The sequence below is a fragment of the Athene noctua genome, chromosome 2 (assembly GCF_965140245.1).
Source record: "Athene noctua chromosome 2, bAthNoc1.hap1.1, whole genome shotgun sequence".
Taxonomy (NCBI): domain Eukaryota; kingdom Metazoa; phylum Chordata; class Aves; order Strigiformes; family Strigidae; genus Athene; species Athene noctua.
Window position 1 is genome coordinate 148,746,111 of NC_134038.1, and position 15,906 is coordinate 148,762,016.

General features: G+C 34.7%; 1 protein-coding gene across 1 annotated transcript in view; it reads right to left on the reverse strand.

The window, feature by feature from the left end:
* Positions 1–15,906, reverse strand: part of TOPAZ1 (testis and ovary specific TOPAZ 1) — a 39,930-nt gene that overhangs the window by 7,525 nt on the left and 16,499 nt on the right. Inside the window, exons 6-15 of the mRNA XM_074898105.1 lie at positions 15,340–15,452; positions 13,003–13,088; positions 12,222–12,359; positions 7,798–7,861; positions 6,638–6,789; positions 6,335–6,427; positions 5,935–6,050; positions 4,436–4,502; positions 3,254–3,428; positions 1,646–1,746 (exon numbers count right to left, since the gene is read on the reverse strand). Of these exons, the coding sequence (XP_074754206.1) occupies positions 1,646–1,746; positions 3,254–3,428; positions 4,436–4,502; positions 5,935–6,050; positions 6,335–6,427; positions 6,638–6,789; positions 7,798–7,861; positions 12,222–12,359; positions 13,003–13,088; positions 15,340–15,452 (1,105 nt within the window). The remainder of the gene's footprint in view (positions 1–1,645; positions 1,747–3,253; positions 3,429–4,435; positions 4,503–5,934; positions 6,051–6,334; positions 6,428–6,637; positions 6,790–7,797; positions 7,862–12,221; positions 12,360–13,002; positions 13,089–15,339; positions 15,453–15,906) is intronic.

A 15,906-nucleotide genomic window follows, 5' to 3' on the forward strand; every position in this document is an offset into this window, starting at 1 on the left:
GGTCCTGCAACCCAAATATCAGGATCTCCCTTAAGATGGATCTCGAAAACTGCTACAATGTCTCAAGGCATTTCCCTACAAACACTGAATACATGCTGTCTCTGCTGAAGACAACAAACAAAATCCAAGCCAAACAAAGCTCTTTGATGTGTATGTGAGCACTGGCCACTCCTCAATGCCACAAATTTAGACTACCTATTCTATGGCCAGGAATAACTTCACTGTTGTAACTGCTGAGTTTTGTGGAACAAAAATGTTTAAAAAAGGTCTAGTGCAGTACTACAAAAATGCTAATGCAAAGACCATATCTCTTTCCCTTTACTCCTCAACAATACCACATTGTGCTGCAGCTTGATAGGAACCTGCTAAAGATCATTCAGCTCAACAAGTTGATGCTGCAAAATTAATGATTCCTTAAAATGGATGTAGTGCTTCTAGACTAAGCACCTCTTATCAAATATCTCCTGGGACCTGGGTTGACTCTGGAAGCAGACTGAGCAGTGCACAGGTTTTGCATAACAAAATTCCTGAGGGTCATCACCTAGAGACAAGTCATGCAAACCAGAAAGGGTTCCTCAAGATAATTCACCAAAAAAATCCAAGAGACAAAAGGGGACAAGGAGAGTGTTTGCTTTTGTTCACAAAAATACATGCTATAAATCATCTTGTATGGGATGAGGAAAATCCCTGTACAGTGTAATTACTAGTTGTAAAGATCAGGCCAACTGATACAAAGGTAAGTTCAGAATATGATCACTGACCAAAATACACTCCAAAATCACTGGTGGTTTATATTATTTCTTATGCTGTCACTGGTCATGTTGCATTATATAGGAGATCCAGCTTGGTATACACTGCTTTCTTCCAGGAAAAAAAGATGAATTTAACGTTGAAACTGATCTTGCTGTAGTGAACTTATGATCAATACTACATGAGGCCTAAAGAATGTAAAACATCCAGAGAAAGGTCTAGTGGACTAGTCTACTGTGGCCCTCTGTAATACTTGATAGCAAAGAAAGGATTGTAAAGGTCCTTTCTTTGTGAGGGCTGGGTTTTTGCAAGATTCACAGATCTTACAACCCTAGATTCAATGGAAGAAAAGCACTTCTAGTGGCATTCTGGGGAATGAGCAGTTCACCAAGTGCAGTAGCAGCCTTGCTATACTTCTGTCTTCCTGGCCTTATCCATACCATTTGAGGTCAGGTTCAGAAGCATCAGTGCAGGAAAGGGCCCACTCAAACTTCTGTAAATATTGCTTGAGTCGGGAAGTCTCAAAATACAGCAGTATTGCCAGACAGAAGAAAGTGACATTCTGGGAAACAATCCCACCAGCGCCTTGCTCCAATATCTCAGGAAGAACCGTCTCCTAATCCATATTCATCCTTAGCTCAGAAAAGTCAAAAGCTGAACCTGAACAAATCAAGTTTCTAGGTTGCAAGGCAAAGTTATAAAGGGCTCCATATTAGACTACTGCTCAGAAAGGCACAATAAAATGCTTTGATCCATCTGGACAATTAAGAATTACTAAAATGGTGCGAAGGCAGGTAGCACATCCAGCCATTCAACTAGAGAAACACACTTTAACGTGTAGAAAAGAAATGACTCATTCTTTTTCTTGCAGTCAGGTTCCTATAGTCCAGTATACCTTTCTCCACTTCAGTACTTTGTGATAAGAACACATTACACTTATCCCAGTCCTTCCAATGAAAATTCTATCTGCTTCATTATGTTGTGAATTTTTTATTACTGGAAAGAAAAAAAAATATTAAATTTTACATGTAAATGCAGTACACAGTTGAAAAACACAGTCATTGTTAAAGTATTAAATATACTTTCTGAAATATTTGCCATTAAAAGTAGTAACTTTCCAAGTCTTAACACCTGAAGTAGGGTAAATAACTGTAGTTCATTCAGACACTATTTCATAGTAGTCTAATTCATCCATAAGATGCTTAGTCATATAATGGCATAATTTAGTAACATCACTGTTTGTAAAGTAGGCTTTGCATTTTCTGGCACCATGAAGAACAGCTGGCAATTACAGAACTGAGTAATTACAAGTTTTTCCAACCATATTATACAACCACTTTGGAAGAACTGTTGGCATTCTAGAGCAGTGGTCTTCAGAGTGGTATGAGCACAACACACCACTTGGACGTTGGAAGAAAATATTTTTTTTGGTACCATTAAGAAATAAATAAAATATTTTAGAAACTAGTGTTTATTTCATCTTTATCTCATCCTTTTAATTTTTATTTTTCTGTATGTTTTATAATATACTTAATATATCAGTGCAATAGTACATGTATATAATTTATAAATAAATAAATAGGAGGTAAGTGCTCAAAATTTTTTTACTGATAGAGGCCCCTATCAGTTTGGAGACCACTGCTCTAGGGAAGACAAAGTTCCAAGCCCCATCAAAATCTTCTGTCCGTGTCACAGCTAGAAGTTGTAATAGGTGTTTTATAATATGAGTCTGTGATCAGAAAGGTCATGCCACATATCTAGAATAAATATTCATCATGCCTTCGTAGTTAATACAGGTTGAAAGAGATCTGAGTCATCCATTATAAAGTGTTTTAATATCCCACTGACACCTCACTGAGCCTCAGTTTTCTACAAACTTATTAGGAACAATGATACAGATATGTAAATGAAGGGGCACAGGGAAGAAAGGTGTAAGAAAACCTGCCAGAACTATTAAAAAACTAGGTGTTTTATGGACCCAGCCCTTGCAGAAATTCTTGGTTCTTTAGAGAATGAAATAATTCTGAAAATTGCAATTACTAAAAATCAACCAAAACAACCAAAAACCAAACTATATACATGATCTAACCATGTTCAGTGTGTTCTGAAATATACAAATATATATATTTGTATTTACAGTTCTGAAGTTTATTTATGCTTTTAAGAGTGTGACACTTCACATGACAGTATTTAAATACATTTGTCCTGAGAATAGGACATTCTTATTAGAAGACCACCAATTTAGGTTTCTTTTATTGATTTCACAAACCTCATATATTCTTCTTTCAGAACTTTCTTTGACTTCTAAGTGTAAGCACTGTGGATTTTACTTCTACTATAAAATGGCTTCTATTAAGCATTTTAGCCAATTGTATTTGTACCTCAAGAAATTCTGAATATTGTAACATATAAAATTAACTAATACCCAGAAAACAGTATACAAATTTGGTTTTTTACCTCTTTTAAAAACTCTACAAAGAACAGAGATGCATCTTAATTTTACCTGCATCAGCAAAATCACAAAAAGGAACTTGCTGTCTGTCTGTCTCAGAATCTTTGATTAGTATTTCAGCAATACATAAAGACAATTTCTGAAGATCATCAAAATGTTCACATCCAGTTCTCGCACTGACATACAAAGCTCCCAGCTTATTCCAATCACTTTTTTCCTTGCAATGCTGAAAAAAAGGCAAGGGATAAATATAAGCCAACCTGCTTCCAGAACACCAACAGAAAATATATTGAAATTTGAGATACACCCGGGAAAGACTTAAAGCAGAAAAAAGATGCAGATGAAACACTACTGCCAAGAATGTCCATGTTCAATATGCCACAGTAACATGTTGCCTAACTTGCATGGACTGCTAATCACTTTTGTCCCTCAAGAAATTAAAATTCTTTTTGCATTTATGTCATGACCCCAATTGGGGAAGTTCATAACTTATTCATCCTATTTAAGAACTGGCATTCATCCAGTTCTTACTATTTTTTTTTTCCACGATGCATACCAAATTGATGGATATTTTCTATATGAATTAGTTTTTTGCTTGCCAGATCACTTGGTGACTTTGGTTTTAAAGGAGTAAAAATTCAGTCCTGGTTCTTCCCTTCTTAAATTTTGGTCTCAGGATCTGTGCAGCATATGATAATATATAAATTATATGATAACTGTGCATAATAAGTAATTTGTCCTTGAATATGAAAGATGCAAATGTGCAATTAAAGAATTTTTTATAGTATTTTCTTATTCTTTAAAATACCTTCTTAGTGTTGCCAATTATAGCCTTTTACAATTATGCCTTGAATTCTATCTGCTAAATAATACATTAAATAATTTTTTTGGTGAGGAATGATGTACCACTACCAATTACAAGCACAACAAATGCAAGGCATAGAAAATAATTGCTTAAAGTTTTAAAATCTTTGAATTAGATGCAAAACCAAGATAAAAATTACAATTATGTAAAATAAAATACTGACATCACAGAAAAGCCAAAGATAGTTTTCCCCTGCATGTTAATCTTTCCCAAATATGGCTCTGCATAAAAATATTTTATCATAATCCCAATATACTTAATAATAAACCCTATTAATTTTAAATGATGTAGAAATTGCTATTTCTTGTAGGTTTTAAAGTAGTTATTGTTAAGTATTCCAACAGGCTTGAAAAATGCAAATAGTGTACCTGAACTTCAGCCACTGCCAAGTTGAAGTTAAAAAGCCACTTCTCTTCAAGATGTCTTTCCTGAAATCTTCCAGAAGAAAAAAAAAATTTACTTAATTTTAACATATCCTATTGAACTAAACTATGTACTAGCAGAAGGTGAACAACAAATTTTCATATATGAACTAAAAACTGATGTGATTTTTGATCCTATTTGCTACACACTATTCAAACTTGACACTGAAAACAGACAGTTATGCCAAGGGAAGTCAGTACCTGTACCAAGCAAATAACTGAGCAGAGCTGTTTTCACAGAAAATATTCCCTTGTCTCAGTACAAGTGTAACTGAAAAGGTATGAACAAGACTTGTAATCCATTAAGTAAATGCAGAACTGTATTGTATGTATTTCTGACATAAGGGTAAGGAAAAAAGTTAATTACACGAAAAAAAGTGATGTTCAGCTTCAAATCTCCTGGAGCATAATACTTTATTCTGATGCTGCCATTGAAACAATGGATACATCTACCCAGTGCGATGCTATCATGTTGAGACACATAACCTACATATGAATGAGCTAATACATGTAGTTGAAGTAGCACAGCTGCTTAGTCTTTATAGATACAGACTGTGCTGAAAACACACACATACTGAGGCACCCTGGAAGGGGCCATTCCTCGGTGAATCGGATTTCTGATCTGAAAAGTGGTAAAAATTACTTCCAACATGTGTAGTAAGTTGCACTAGTAAAACACTGAGATCCATGGCTGAAAGGTACAATATGGGAAAAGCATGAAAAGCAGCAAATAATTTCTACAGTGCTTTCACCTGAAACAGTGATGACATATTTTCACACAGTAGATGCTGCATATTTGGTTTCCTCTAAGAATCAAAGGTTGTTCTATGAATCACAAATTTAGTTTCTCAAATTTTGGTGCATGTATATGATGCAGATGATAAAAAAAAAGGATCACAACCTTGTGTGATCATCATCAACACAGTTTTGGGCTGTGATTTCACATTTTGCCCAGTATAATCCAGCATTACTTAAAAAACCGAGCCCCCTCCCTAGTTGTGTTGGTGCATTTATGCCATTGCACAGTAAACAAAAGTAGAAAACTACTTCAGATTATAACTAATCTTCTTATTGCCTAGAAGAGTTGTTTATTGTAGAAGTACCATTTGCTTATGTAGGCCTAAACGATATATTAAATCATGATGTTTCTAATTTGACTACAGTTATATAAACTCGGAAACAGATGTACAGCGATGATCAATATGGAAAACCTGATCATTACTGCGGTCAGAATCTAAGTTTTGATTTAACAATCCTTGACCTTTTAAGCACAGTAGATCGATAGCACTTTAAAATACAATTAGACATGATATGATAGTATTTTCATCCAAAACACTAAATTTGCATTTTCTAATTGCCTTTTAAAGTTTTTACATCAATTTATAAAAATTGAACCCAACAAAGGTACTAAGATATAATTATAAAATAGCTCCTTAAAGACATACCTGGATTTTATGTTCAAAACAGTATTTATTTCCCGATGGGAAACTTGCAATTGGTGAAGGAACTTAATAATATAGTCAAAATGCTCAAACTCGAGGAACATACCAGCATCAATGAGCTGTAGTATCAAACAGGGGGAAGAAAAGTAAACATACAAAAAATTGTCATCATTCACATATTTCCAGAGGCAAGTGACAAACAACAGTGGGAAAAACATGTTACAGTGGATCTCAGTTAAAAAGTAAGGGATAAATGGAAACCTGTATCACAAATCCAGCTAGTCACAGATTAACTTTTAAAAAATAGCACTGAAATAATATTGAAGTGGTATGTTTGGGTTTTAAAACAGGCAAGGTATTTCACAAACTTCAACAAATAGCAGTATTACAGTCAAACTCATACCTTACAAAAGGTACTGATTAATGTAGGCACAGCGTCTCCTATATTCAAAGAAGCCACATGCTCAAAAACTTTCAGAAGAACATCTACAGCTGGCTAATTTAGACAAAAAAGCACAATCAGTTTTGCAGCTCAATTCAGTTAGGAAGCTTAGAATTTTTATAATAGGAACTTTTGAATTGCTCTTTCTTTTCCCCCGAGATTTGAGTACCAGAGTAAAAACAAACTTAATACTACAAATGGTATAGTACTCAAAAAACTAAGAAACTATAGATCCAATATTTTAAAAAAATTACAATCACCTACCAGTGTATTGATTTGTACAGTTACATTCAGTATCTGAAATACTTCCTGCAACAAGTTGTTCTTGAGCAAAGAAATGAGAAGATCATTCAGCACTTGAGAAGCAAAATCCATACCAGGAGTAACCTCTCTGTAATATTTCACAAATATTTGGACTGAAAAAGCAATTAAAATAATTTCACTTTGGGGTAACCGAGGCTGTTACTTCCTTAAAGTTTAAATGCAGTGTAACAATTCTTAATTATCCGGCATATTATGGGACAGGGATATGAAAAAAATGGGTGAAAGGATCTAGTCTGAATACAGTGTGAACCTTACTAGACCCAGACTGACTATTCTGAAATATCTCATGATATTGAGCTGAGCACCATAAGCCCGGTAGTTTTCAAGAAAGCTTAGTTGATTTAGTTTAGCACAAGAAAACTGCACAAAACAGATTTGGTAAGTGCATCAAGGTAATAAGGCCTTTCCAGACATGAACCTCTAGGAAGTAAAGTGCAGTGTTACCATGGTGGATGGTCTTACTGCTAGCCTTGACAGACACATACTGTAGCCTGCTGGTACTCAGTCTTATCTGCATTACAATGATCAGTATTTCAGCACGGGAACACTCAGGCACAGGGTGCAACCGGATTCCACGTTTACATTGTGCTACACTCTAATAAGCTTTCAAAAACTTAAGACTGCTCAGGACAGGTACAACAGCAATAATTGTCCAGAGTAAAATTCAGCCCCTTCTGACTGAACTCAAAAGCTCAGATGGATCTGAATCAACTACAGTCCCTAAAATGTGTTAACCATAATTGTTTACGTATATGGTAATGTGAAAGGATTAAAAAGCTGTTTGAGTGCTGTAACAGCACTTCATGTCAAGAGCTTAATTCTAAAGGTTTTAGATTTGTGAAGTTTGGCCAGGATGTTCAAAAGTACCTTAACAAAATTTTGGTTCTGTTAAATATCCTGCCTGCCCCAGCTACTCATTTCTGCTGTCAAGTCTAGTTTCATTCAGGCTAAGCTCATCTTCCATGAAAGTAAGATTTATAACTACCTCCTGAGATAACTGTGTATTTAAGTATCTGGCTTCAGTGAGAAATTGGAACATGAACACACATGGACTGGATGTATTCCTTTGAAACTAGAACTTCTTATTCACCGTATCATACCTGAACGTTTTAGAAGGACTGATTTTTTGATACTAATGTATGTCCTAAGTATTGCCATGCAAATCTAGAAAAAGAAGAAAAAAAGTCCATAGTAAAATGTTACCTCAGCTTATTCCAAACAAAAGAACTACCCAGAAAAATTAGTTCAATCAGGAAACAAGCTTTATATTGCTTCTATTTAACCCATACATACTGACAAAATTGTATAAAAAGGCAACTGGGTCTGTAGGCAAAGGCACTGTCAAAAGGGTGGGAAATCAAGTAGAAAAAATAGGTAGTTTAAACGTTTGGGAAAGGAGCTGCTGGGACCACAACTGCATGCGTGTGTATATACTCACAGCAAACAAATAACAGAATGTGAAAACACAGTTACTAAGGAATTTGTGTAAATATGGCAGACTGTAAACAAACAGAGAAAGAGAAGCAAAAAGGTGAAATTGAAATCATGATAAACAAAAATTACATGAATTTACCAACTAAGCAGCTGAAACATCATCTAGAAATGCAGTTGGTAACACTCATCGTCACAAAGAATCACTTACAAAGACATAGAAGAAAGAACTCAGAACTAACTTGATTTAATGAACCATTTGACCACAGACCTACTAGATTAAAAAAAAAAATGCACACCTAGATATTTTAATGTTATTTGGTATTGGAACATTCTTGTCTTAACATCTTAAGTTGTCAGTTTTGTGATACTCACACACTTTTCTCCATCTCTGCAGATGAAGAAATAAAGACTACTGAGATTAAATTTTAGAATTCCAAGTTAGGGAAAAAACCACCCACCCTTTCAGATGTCTTTTGTCACTTCTGAAACACTTAACAGTCTTTCCACACAACAATCTAAATGGGTCATATTTAATACTTTTTTGTGAAATAATGAAAAATCAAGAGACGGAGAATGCCCTAAATTAGTAGTCATGTTATTATAGAATTTAGTCAGGTTTATTTTTATCTTCAAAATTAGACAGGATCCACTCATAGAGTTCGTTACACAGAAAAAAATTACCATCAAAGCAGAAGGTACTGGCTTGAGGCCAAGACATCCTTTTTTTTTAAAAAAAACATTAACCTGTTCAGATCATCAAGTCAAAGAACAGAAAAACTGTACATGTATGTTGAATAAAAATAAAGCTTGGGGTTTTTTTGAAACAGCGTCATAATGCTGTTGAACTACAGTCTAAGATAGACCTTTCAGTAAATAATGTAGAATATTTGATCATTAATTAATATATATGCAGTGTCACTTGGCAATGGGTGAACTCATTTAATCCAAATCTACAATCCCAGGTGGCTGAGGGCATTTCCAAAACAAACTTTAGCACATGCTCACAGTATGTAAATTAGTTTGCTTTCTTTTGGAATCTGTTTTCCTCCTTCTTTGGACTGACTCCCAAAAAAAGCCAAGATTGCATCTGGAGCTCTGATTGTTCCAAGTATTAGTGAAATTGCTTGGAAAATCCAGATGTAGGAATATTTAATCATGGGACACATTACATTACATTCATAAAAAAAAACCTAAATGCGTTATTCATTTGCAGCTTCAATGAGGTTTCAGTTGATTTAGTTGTTTCAATTTTAAAGGTGTAACTGAACCTACAGACCATGTAAAAATCTCTATTTAGAGTGAAACATAAATAACAGATTTCAAAGGAAGGTACATGAAGGAGACAATTCCCATCTTTCTGTCACCTCTCAGTTGATTCCACAACTCATTTAACATGACAATTTAATAAAAAACATAACAGAGGGCTGTGTATCTTATACAAGCAACTGACTGTCCAGGAAAACATAGTTCTACTACAGTAACACAGAAGTGCTTAATCGGAAGAACAAGCACCAGAATTTATGAAATCCTTCAGCATCTCTCAGTCAGTGTCCACTCGGACGTTTAATAAGGTGGAAAACTCCATGCTGCAACACTTCACTCAGTGATATCAAAACCAGGATCCTGTTTATAAACCCTGTGGCATCTTTGGGACACACACTCTGTATTAAAGATGGCTGAAAGTGAGCAACAGGTTCAAAAATTATTTAAAGGCAGTTAGAGACTAATAAAAGCACAGTGCAACTTTAAGTCTCATTTCTTTGGGAAGCCAGATTAAAAAAATCCCACACAACAGATGCATACACCCAAGGCCCTGAAGTTGCGAGACAACATTAATGGGTACAGGAATCTTCCTATCATGTTGGTTTTCAGTTAGAGGTTCATAGGATCAGGGAAAAAGAGAGTAAGAAATCACAAAAAGTAAACATTTCTTTAGTGGATACGAGTCCAAAAAAGTTAATGAGTAAGGTGCATAAAGCTAAAAAAATCAGACAGAGAAATACAGTTTGCATAAAGATGTTTTCAAACCACTTATTTAACTGTGCAGTTATTATCTATGCTACAGTCTGAAGTATCTTTCAAGCCAAACTGAATTGCCTGTAATTTCAATTTATTCCCACTGTTTATTGTCCTTTCATTGGGCACCACTGAGAAGAGTCCGGCTTCATCTTTACTCCCTCCTTATACACATTGTTAATATAGCCCCCCTTTAAATACTTTGGGGAGTATTTAAACCACAGTCTTAATAGTTTTGCTTGCCTAACACAAAAGAGATTTCACTGTTTGAAATTAAAGATATCTTTAAAAAAAACCCCAACAACTGGTACTTGTAGAACTTGCTGAGCTCAAGAATATGCTGGTTTTCAAAACATATGTTGTTTCTATTAATTAAATCAATTAAAAATTGATCACAGTTGTGTGATCAACCACAACTGTGAAGAGTATTAAATCCTTGTAAGTTATGGCTTAAAGCATCAACCAGTTACTTATGAAAAGAAAGGAATATCCATTATGGGGAAAGGTAGTTCTCTTCAAAAATTCTGGTAACAATCATCACTGAAAACACTGTGCTAAGCAAGTGAACTACCAGTCTGCATAACAGTTCCTAAAGATCTATTTGACTAGATGACTGTGTTGCTGCTTTATCTGTCTTCCATTTATGTACTTTGGTGCCACCATGAGGTGCTTGGCCTATTATAATTTTTAAATGGACAGTTGTAAGAAAATAAATAAATACACAAACAAAACCCCAGATATACTTCCAGACTACCAAGAAAGTTCAGCTAGGTTTGGTGGGCAGAACTGTGGTGTCCTGGAGTGCTACACCACAAGTAAAATCAAATGGAAGGGATTTTTAATAGTTTTCGGCAAGTAATCTAATTTTTTAATGTGTCTGTATATAATAAAGCACTACAAACCATTATAATTCATACAAACTAGCTGAAAATTACTGATACTCACTACAGCCTGCCAAAGATATTTCACAATTGAGGAAATGGGAAAACATCCCATACAAAATTACTCTCAAGTGATCTTGGTATCTTTAAGCTGTCATGAATTTTCAAAGGGGTTACAAAGCATTAGAAAAAAAACCAAAACAGCTCTTTTTTGAAACAAAAAGGAAAATAAAAAACATTAAGAAAAATAAAACCAAATTACACTGATGTATTTTAAGAATTCTGACACAGTATATTTAAGGTATCAGGGAAATGGATAAGCTCCATTAGATGTTAGCCCTTTTTTAGTATTTGTCTAACAGATTCACAAGTTATTTTTAACATTTTGATTCTGTAATTTCTTTCTTACTGACACCAAAGATAAAATTGTAGTCATATCAGAAAGATGGTAGGTAAGAAATAAATCTTTTAAGACCAAATGAGGACAAGTTTAGGCATTTGTCTTTAGTTGTTTTAATGTTGTTGTTTGCTTCCAAGTGACTTACAGAACCACCTAATTCTTGGTTTCATACAGCCAATTCCAAAATCTTATTACATGACAGCACAATTAGCTTGCTTTGCACAGTTCTTAGAAGTATTACAGACTTACTTTCTTACGAATCAAATTCATAATTTCTTTGTTAAATGGTTTGAAAACACATCTACTTTGCCCACCACTGGAAAAGTGGTTTTGCTTGCAAGTAATGAGGAGAATTGTTGCTCCACTTAAGCAGATTACAGCATCTTTTAACAAACATGCCGCTGTTGCACAAAACTTGCAGAAAGTAGTATACCATAAATAGCTTTTTTGACTTTAAGAATACATACAAAGCCTGGGTTTGCTTACAGGTCTCCAATGCTTGGGATAGAAATGCCTCAGAATCTCCCCCTTCTACTACTCTATATTCGCACAGCCTAATTCTTGCTCTTTTGCTGATGTTTGTTCTCTTTAAAAGACTACTAGTTCCAAATTCTATCATTTTTTAGAAAAAGAACTGTAAAAGACCTTGAGAAGAGGAATTTCTGAACATTTTTTTGATCCATCAATCTCTGAAATTTACTCCCTTTCCATACATAAATGAATGAAGGAGATGTCATTTTGCATTTAAAAGGTGTTCATGCAATCTGTTCCTTTCTTCAATAAGTCTCTTTACCTTTTCATCCCCTTGTTCAGGAACATGCAAAAAATGACATTTTGCTCTTTCACACCCATGCAAAGTCATGAAATAAAATCTGCAATATTTACGAGGCAATTCAAACATCTCAAGGATCCGCTGGACTGAACGAGAAGCCTAAAATAAAACAAAATTAAAACAAGCAGAAAAACCCCAAAGGAGAGTATTTTATCAAAGCAAACATACTCCCTTCTTGAGAATTTCAAAATACCTACACATTATAAACAAAAGCAAAAAAAAAAAGATCTACAAATAAACTCCTGAAAACAATCCTCATCTCTATACTGTATTTGCAGCATTTCAAAGCAGACCAAGTTCACTGCCCTGTCACGTCGTGTTAGTGTCTAACACAACAAAAATCCTTGAAGGTGACAAGCTCCTGCATGGCTCTGAATAACAGTCTGAGAATTCTAGGGCATCAATTTCTTTTACCCTTTTCCAGTGCCCAACATAATGAATAATGCAGTTTGTCTTAAACAGGTGAAATCTTGTCTGCTTTTCAGTTCTACAAAAACAATGAAGTAAAAAGCATTTGATTTTGCTTAAGATGGAAATAGAAATCAACAAAGCTCCACTATGAATAGCTGTCCCCTCATAACTGATTTTGTCCTTAGAAATTCTATTTACTCGGTGATAACATCTTTAGAGGAGTAGAAACATAAACATTCATAATTTCTGACTAGATATATGGAATTGTCTGAATACCTGTAGCAAAATTAGTGCCAAAGGATCAGAAATCATTAAGGATTTAACAACTCACAATTGCATTTTTTCCCATCTTCAATGGCTCAAAATTTCCATCATTTTGCAATGGCAGTAAAAAACTTTTTCTTGAAAATATGTCATCTAAAGATGAGGACAATAAATGGATCATGTAATACAATGAATCATACTGAAACCACTCTCATTTATCTTATTTTCCTTTATATTTATAGTTCCTTCAAGTCACAGCAATGATTAATGAAAATTTAATCTAAAGCCAGTAATTTGAGTTAGTTTTCTCAATTATCCTAAAACTGAGACTTCACAGAAACTTCAAGAGTAAGCATATTTAAATCAAAAACTTCGTTACTTTATGCAAGGTTTCTAATCTAATTTACAGAGATAAGAAATGGAATAGAAATATCCAGAAATTTTAATTTCAAAAGGACCCCCCCACACACACTTCATCAGTAATCTTTGCATTCCCACACACTAGCCATAAATTTAAACTATTTTTCAGAATTGACTTAAAACCTTTCATACTCCATGTTTTAAGCAGTGCACTAACAAGCTTAAGCCCAATGTAAGCTACTGGTTTCTTAACCATGAAACTTGGTTTTAGAACTTAAAATTATTATTGATAACAGATTTCTCTCTCTGAAAAATGAATAATGTTAATGGAAGATAAAAGTTCAAATTTTCAACTGCATATCTGAAGAGAAATAAGAGCTTCTGAATGCCTTGCTTTCTAGGGTTCCCATCTGGCCTCTTGAAAGAGCTGGGTATTCAAAAGGCAGGGTGCGTAGCTGTTTCTGACAAACTATAGTTACCAAAGAGCATCCAATAATGAGGCATGTTCTACTGCAGACTTGCACTAGGTACATGGTTCTTAATTTGCATGTCTTTCTAAACAGACAGGACTATCACAGGATAGGAAGGAGAAATATAATGTAGAGCAATTAAATATCTAAATGTTACATACTGTCACAGCAGCATAATTTTGTGCAGTGACGGTGAGCAATTTGGTAAATTCAGGATTGGATAAATTTGGTGACAGGAAAAAGTTCGAGAAAATGGTCAACCACTAGCTGCAGAAAAATGCCACTGGGAACTTATGCTCAGAAGTCTTTCCTCTAGATTCTTGCCATCTCCACAGCATACAGCTTCTGTCCAGGTCCTTTCAACTGTACTCTCCCTGCTGACTCTTTGTCAAATTTGTAGGGTAGCAGGCACTAAAGTAAAATATCCAATCCTGCATGCACAGGTTTGGGGAAAAAAAACCTGGTTTGCCCTCTTCTGGCACAGTAACTCTTGCTTTGGCAACCATTTCAAATGATTTTAAGGAAGATTTAGAGTAACTCTTCAGAAGGTGTATACACTTCTAAGGCTGAAGACATGAGCAATTTCAAACTACTGTAGTCCAGAGATATATTTCACAGTTGCTTTTTATAGCATCTTTGTTAATTGCACTTCCTAAAATATTGTTAAATGACATGATGATAAAATTATTCTACAAGCTCAGACTGGCAGTATAATTTGAAACTAAGCAAGAACCTCTGCCACTGATCTCAATTCAGGAAATCCACATTTATAAATATCCGTATTAACCAGTAATTCTAAAAACATTAATTCCCAAAACAGCCGTTGCAAAGAAACAGAAAGCGGTATTTATCCGTAAGTAATCAATTTCTGTCTTTCTCCATCTTGTATGACAAATAAAACTATGCATTTATGTAAAGCTAAATGTCAGAGATGTTATGTGCAGAGAAAAGGAGAAGGAAACTTTGACTACAGTTCCATTATATTATGAATTCTCTGGCAGCAGACACACTTAAGAGGTACCTGTCCCGGGTGTGAAATATACCAGGTCAAAAGTGCTGCTTATTAAATTGAGATCACTTCCTTAGTCCAGTCTAGTGAATGCTTCATAAACATTTGAACAGGCATAAACAACAAAGTTCTGACTTTTGACAACATGGGCAAATCCTTTAGCCAAGTTTTGCCAACATGCAACAACCAACCAAGAAAATCTGCAGTTATGTCCTCTGACCACAGATAAAGAAAAACAAGTTACTTGCCAATAACATGTCTCAAACACAATGTGTCAAAATACTAAGAATGCAGGCACAGCTGTACCATTAAAGTATCCGAGAACGATAAATGACAGGATAGAATGATTGCTATTTGACCCTACCAAATAGGATTCTGCTGAAAAACCCAAGCCAACAAACCTCACTAACCTATCATATGACAGCTTGCATTTTTGATTCTACGTATGCACTAAACCAAATTCCAGCTCATGCCTTCAGGGATTGAAAAAATTCTTTAAGGTTTTATAGGTAAATAAAACACAGGTAAAAATAAATTCTGGAGGGTTCACCAATACATATCATACCATTTGTCTGGGGTTTCATCACTGTAGCTTCACTGAGGACATTTCCTTTCGGAGCATGCAATGGCAATCCTGATGGCAATTCACACTTCACAAGATCTTCGTATTTACAGTCACTGTTGAGTATTAAAAAAACCCAAAAGTTTGTTTAACCAAATTAAAGAGGTGCTTCTTCCATACACTGAATGCCTAGAAAGGGGGATTCAGGGTATAAAAAATGAGAATTTCTTTAACAAATCACACAACACTTAAAAACTTGCTGTAAATTTAAATAGGTAGCAGTCCCAACAACTTTACTTTGATTACTCTCATTGCCTGGTCCAATCTGATTATGATTTTAGCTGAGATTATTCTGTCCTAAAGTGTAACTCTATGAAATTCAATAAATAATTAGAAAAGGCACCCATGAAACACTTCTATTTTTTTTCCACTATGCTGACAGAAAGACTGAGACAATTTTTGTCTCCTCTGAAAAAACATCTACTTTTCAGTAGTCTTTTATTGAAGGAGTAATCCACAAAGCTTTTGAAATTACATTTTAAGAGCCAACTGTTTTCTTTCCTAATAACT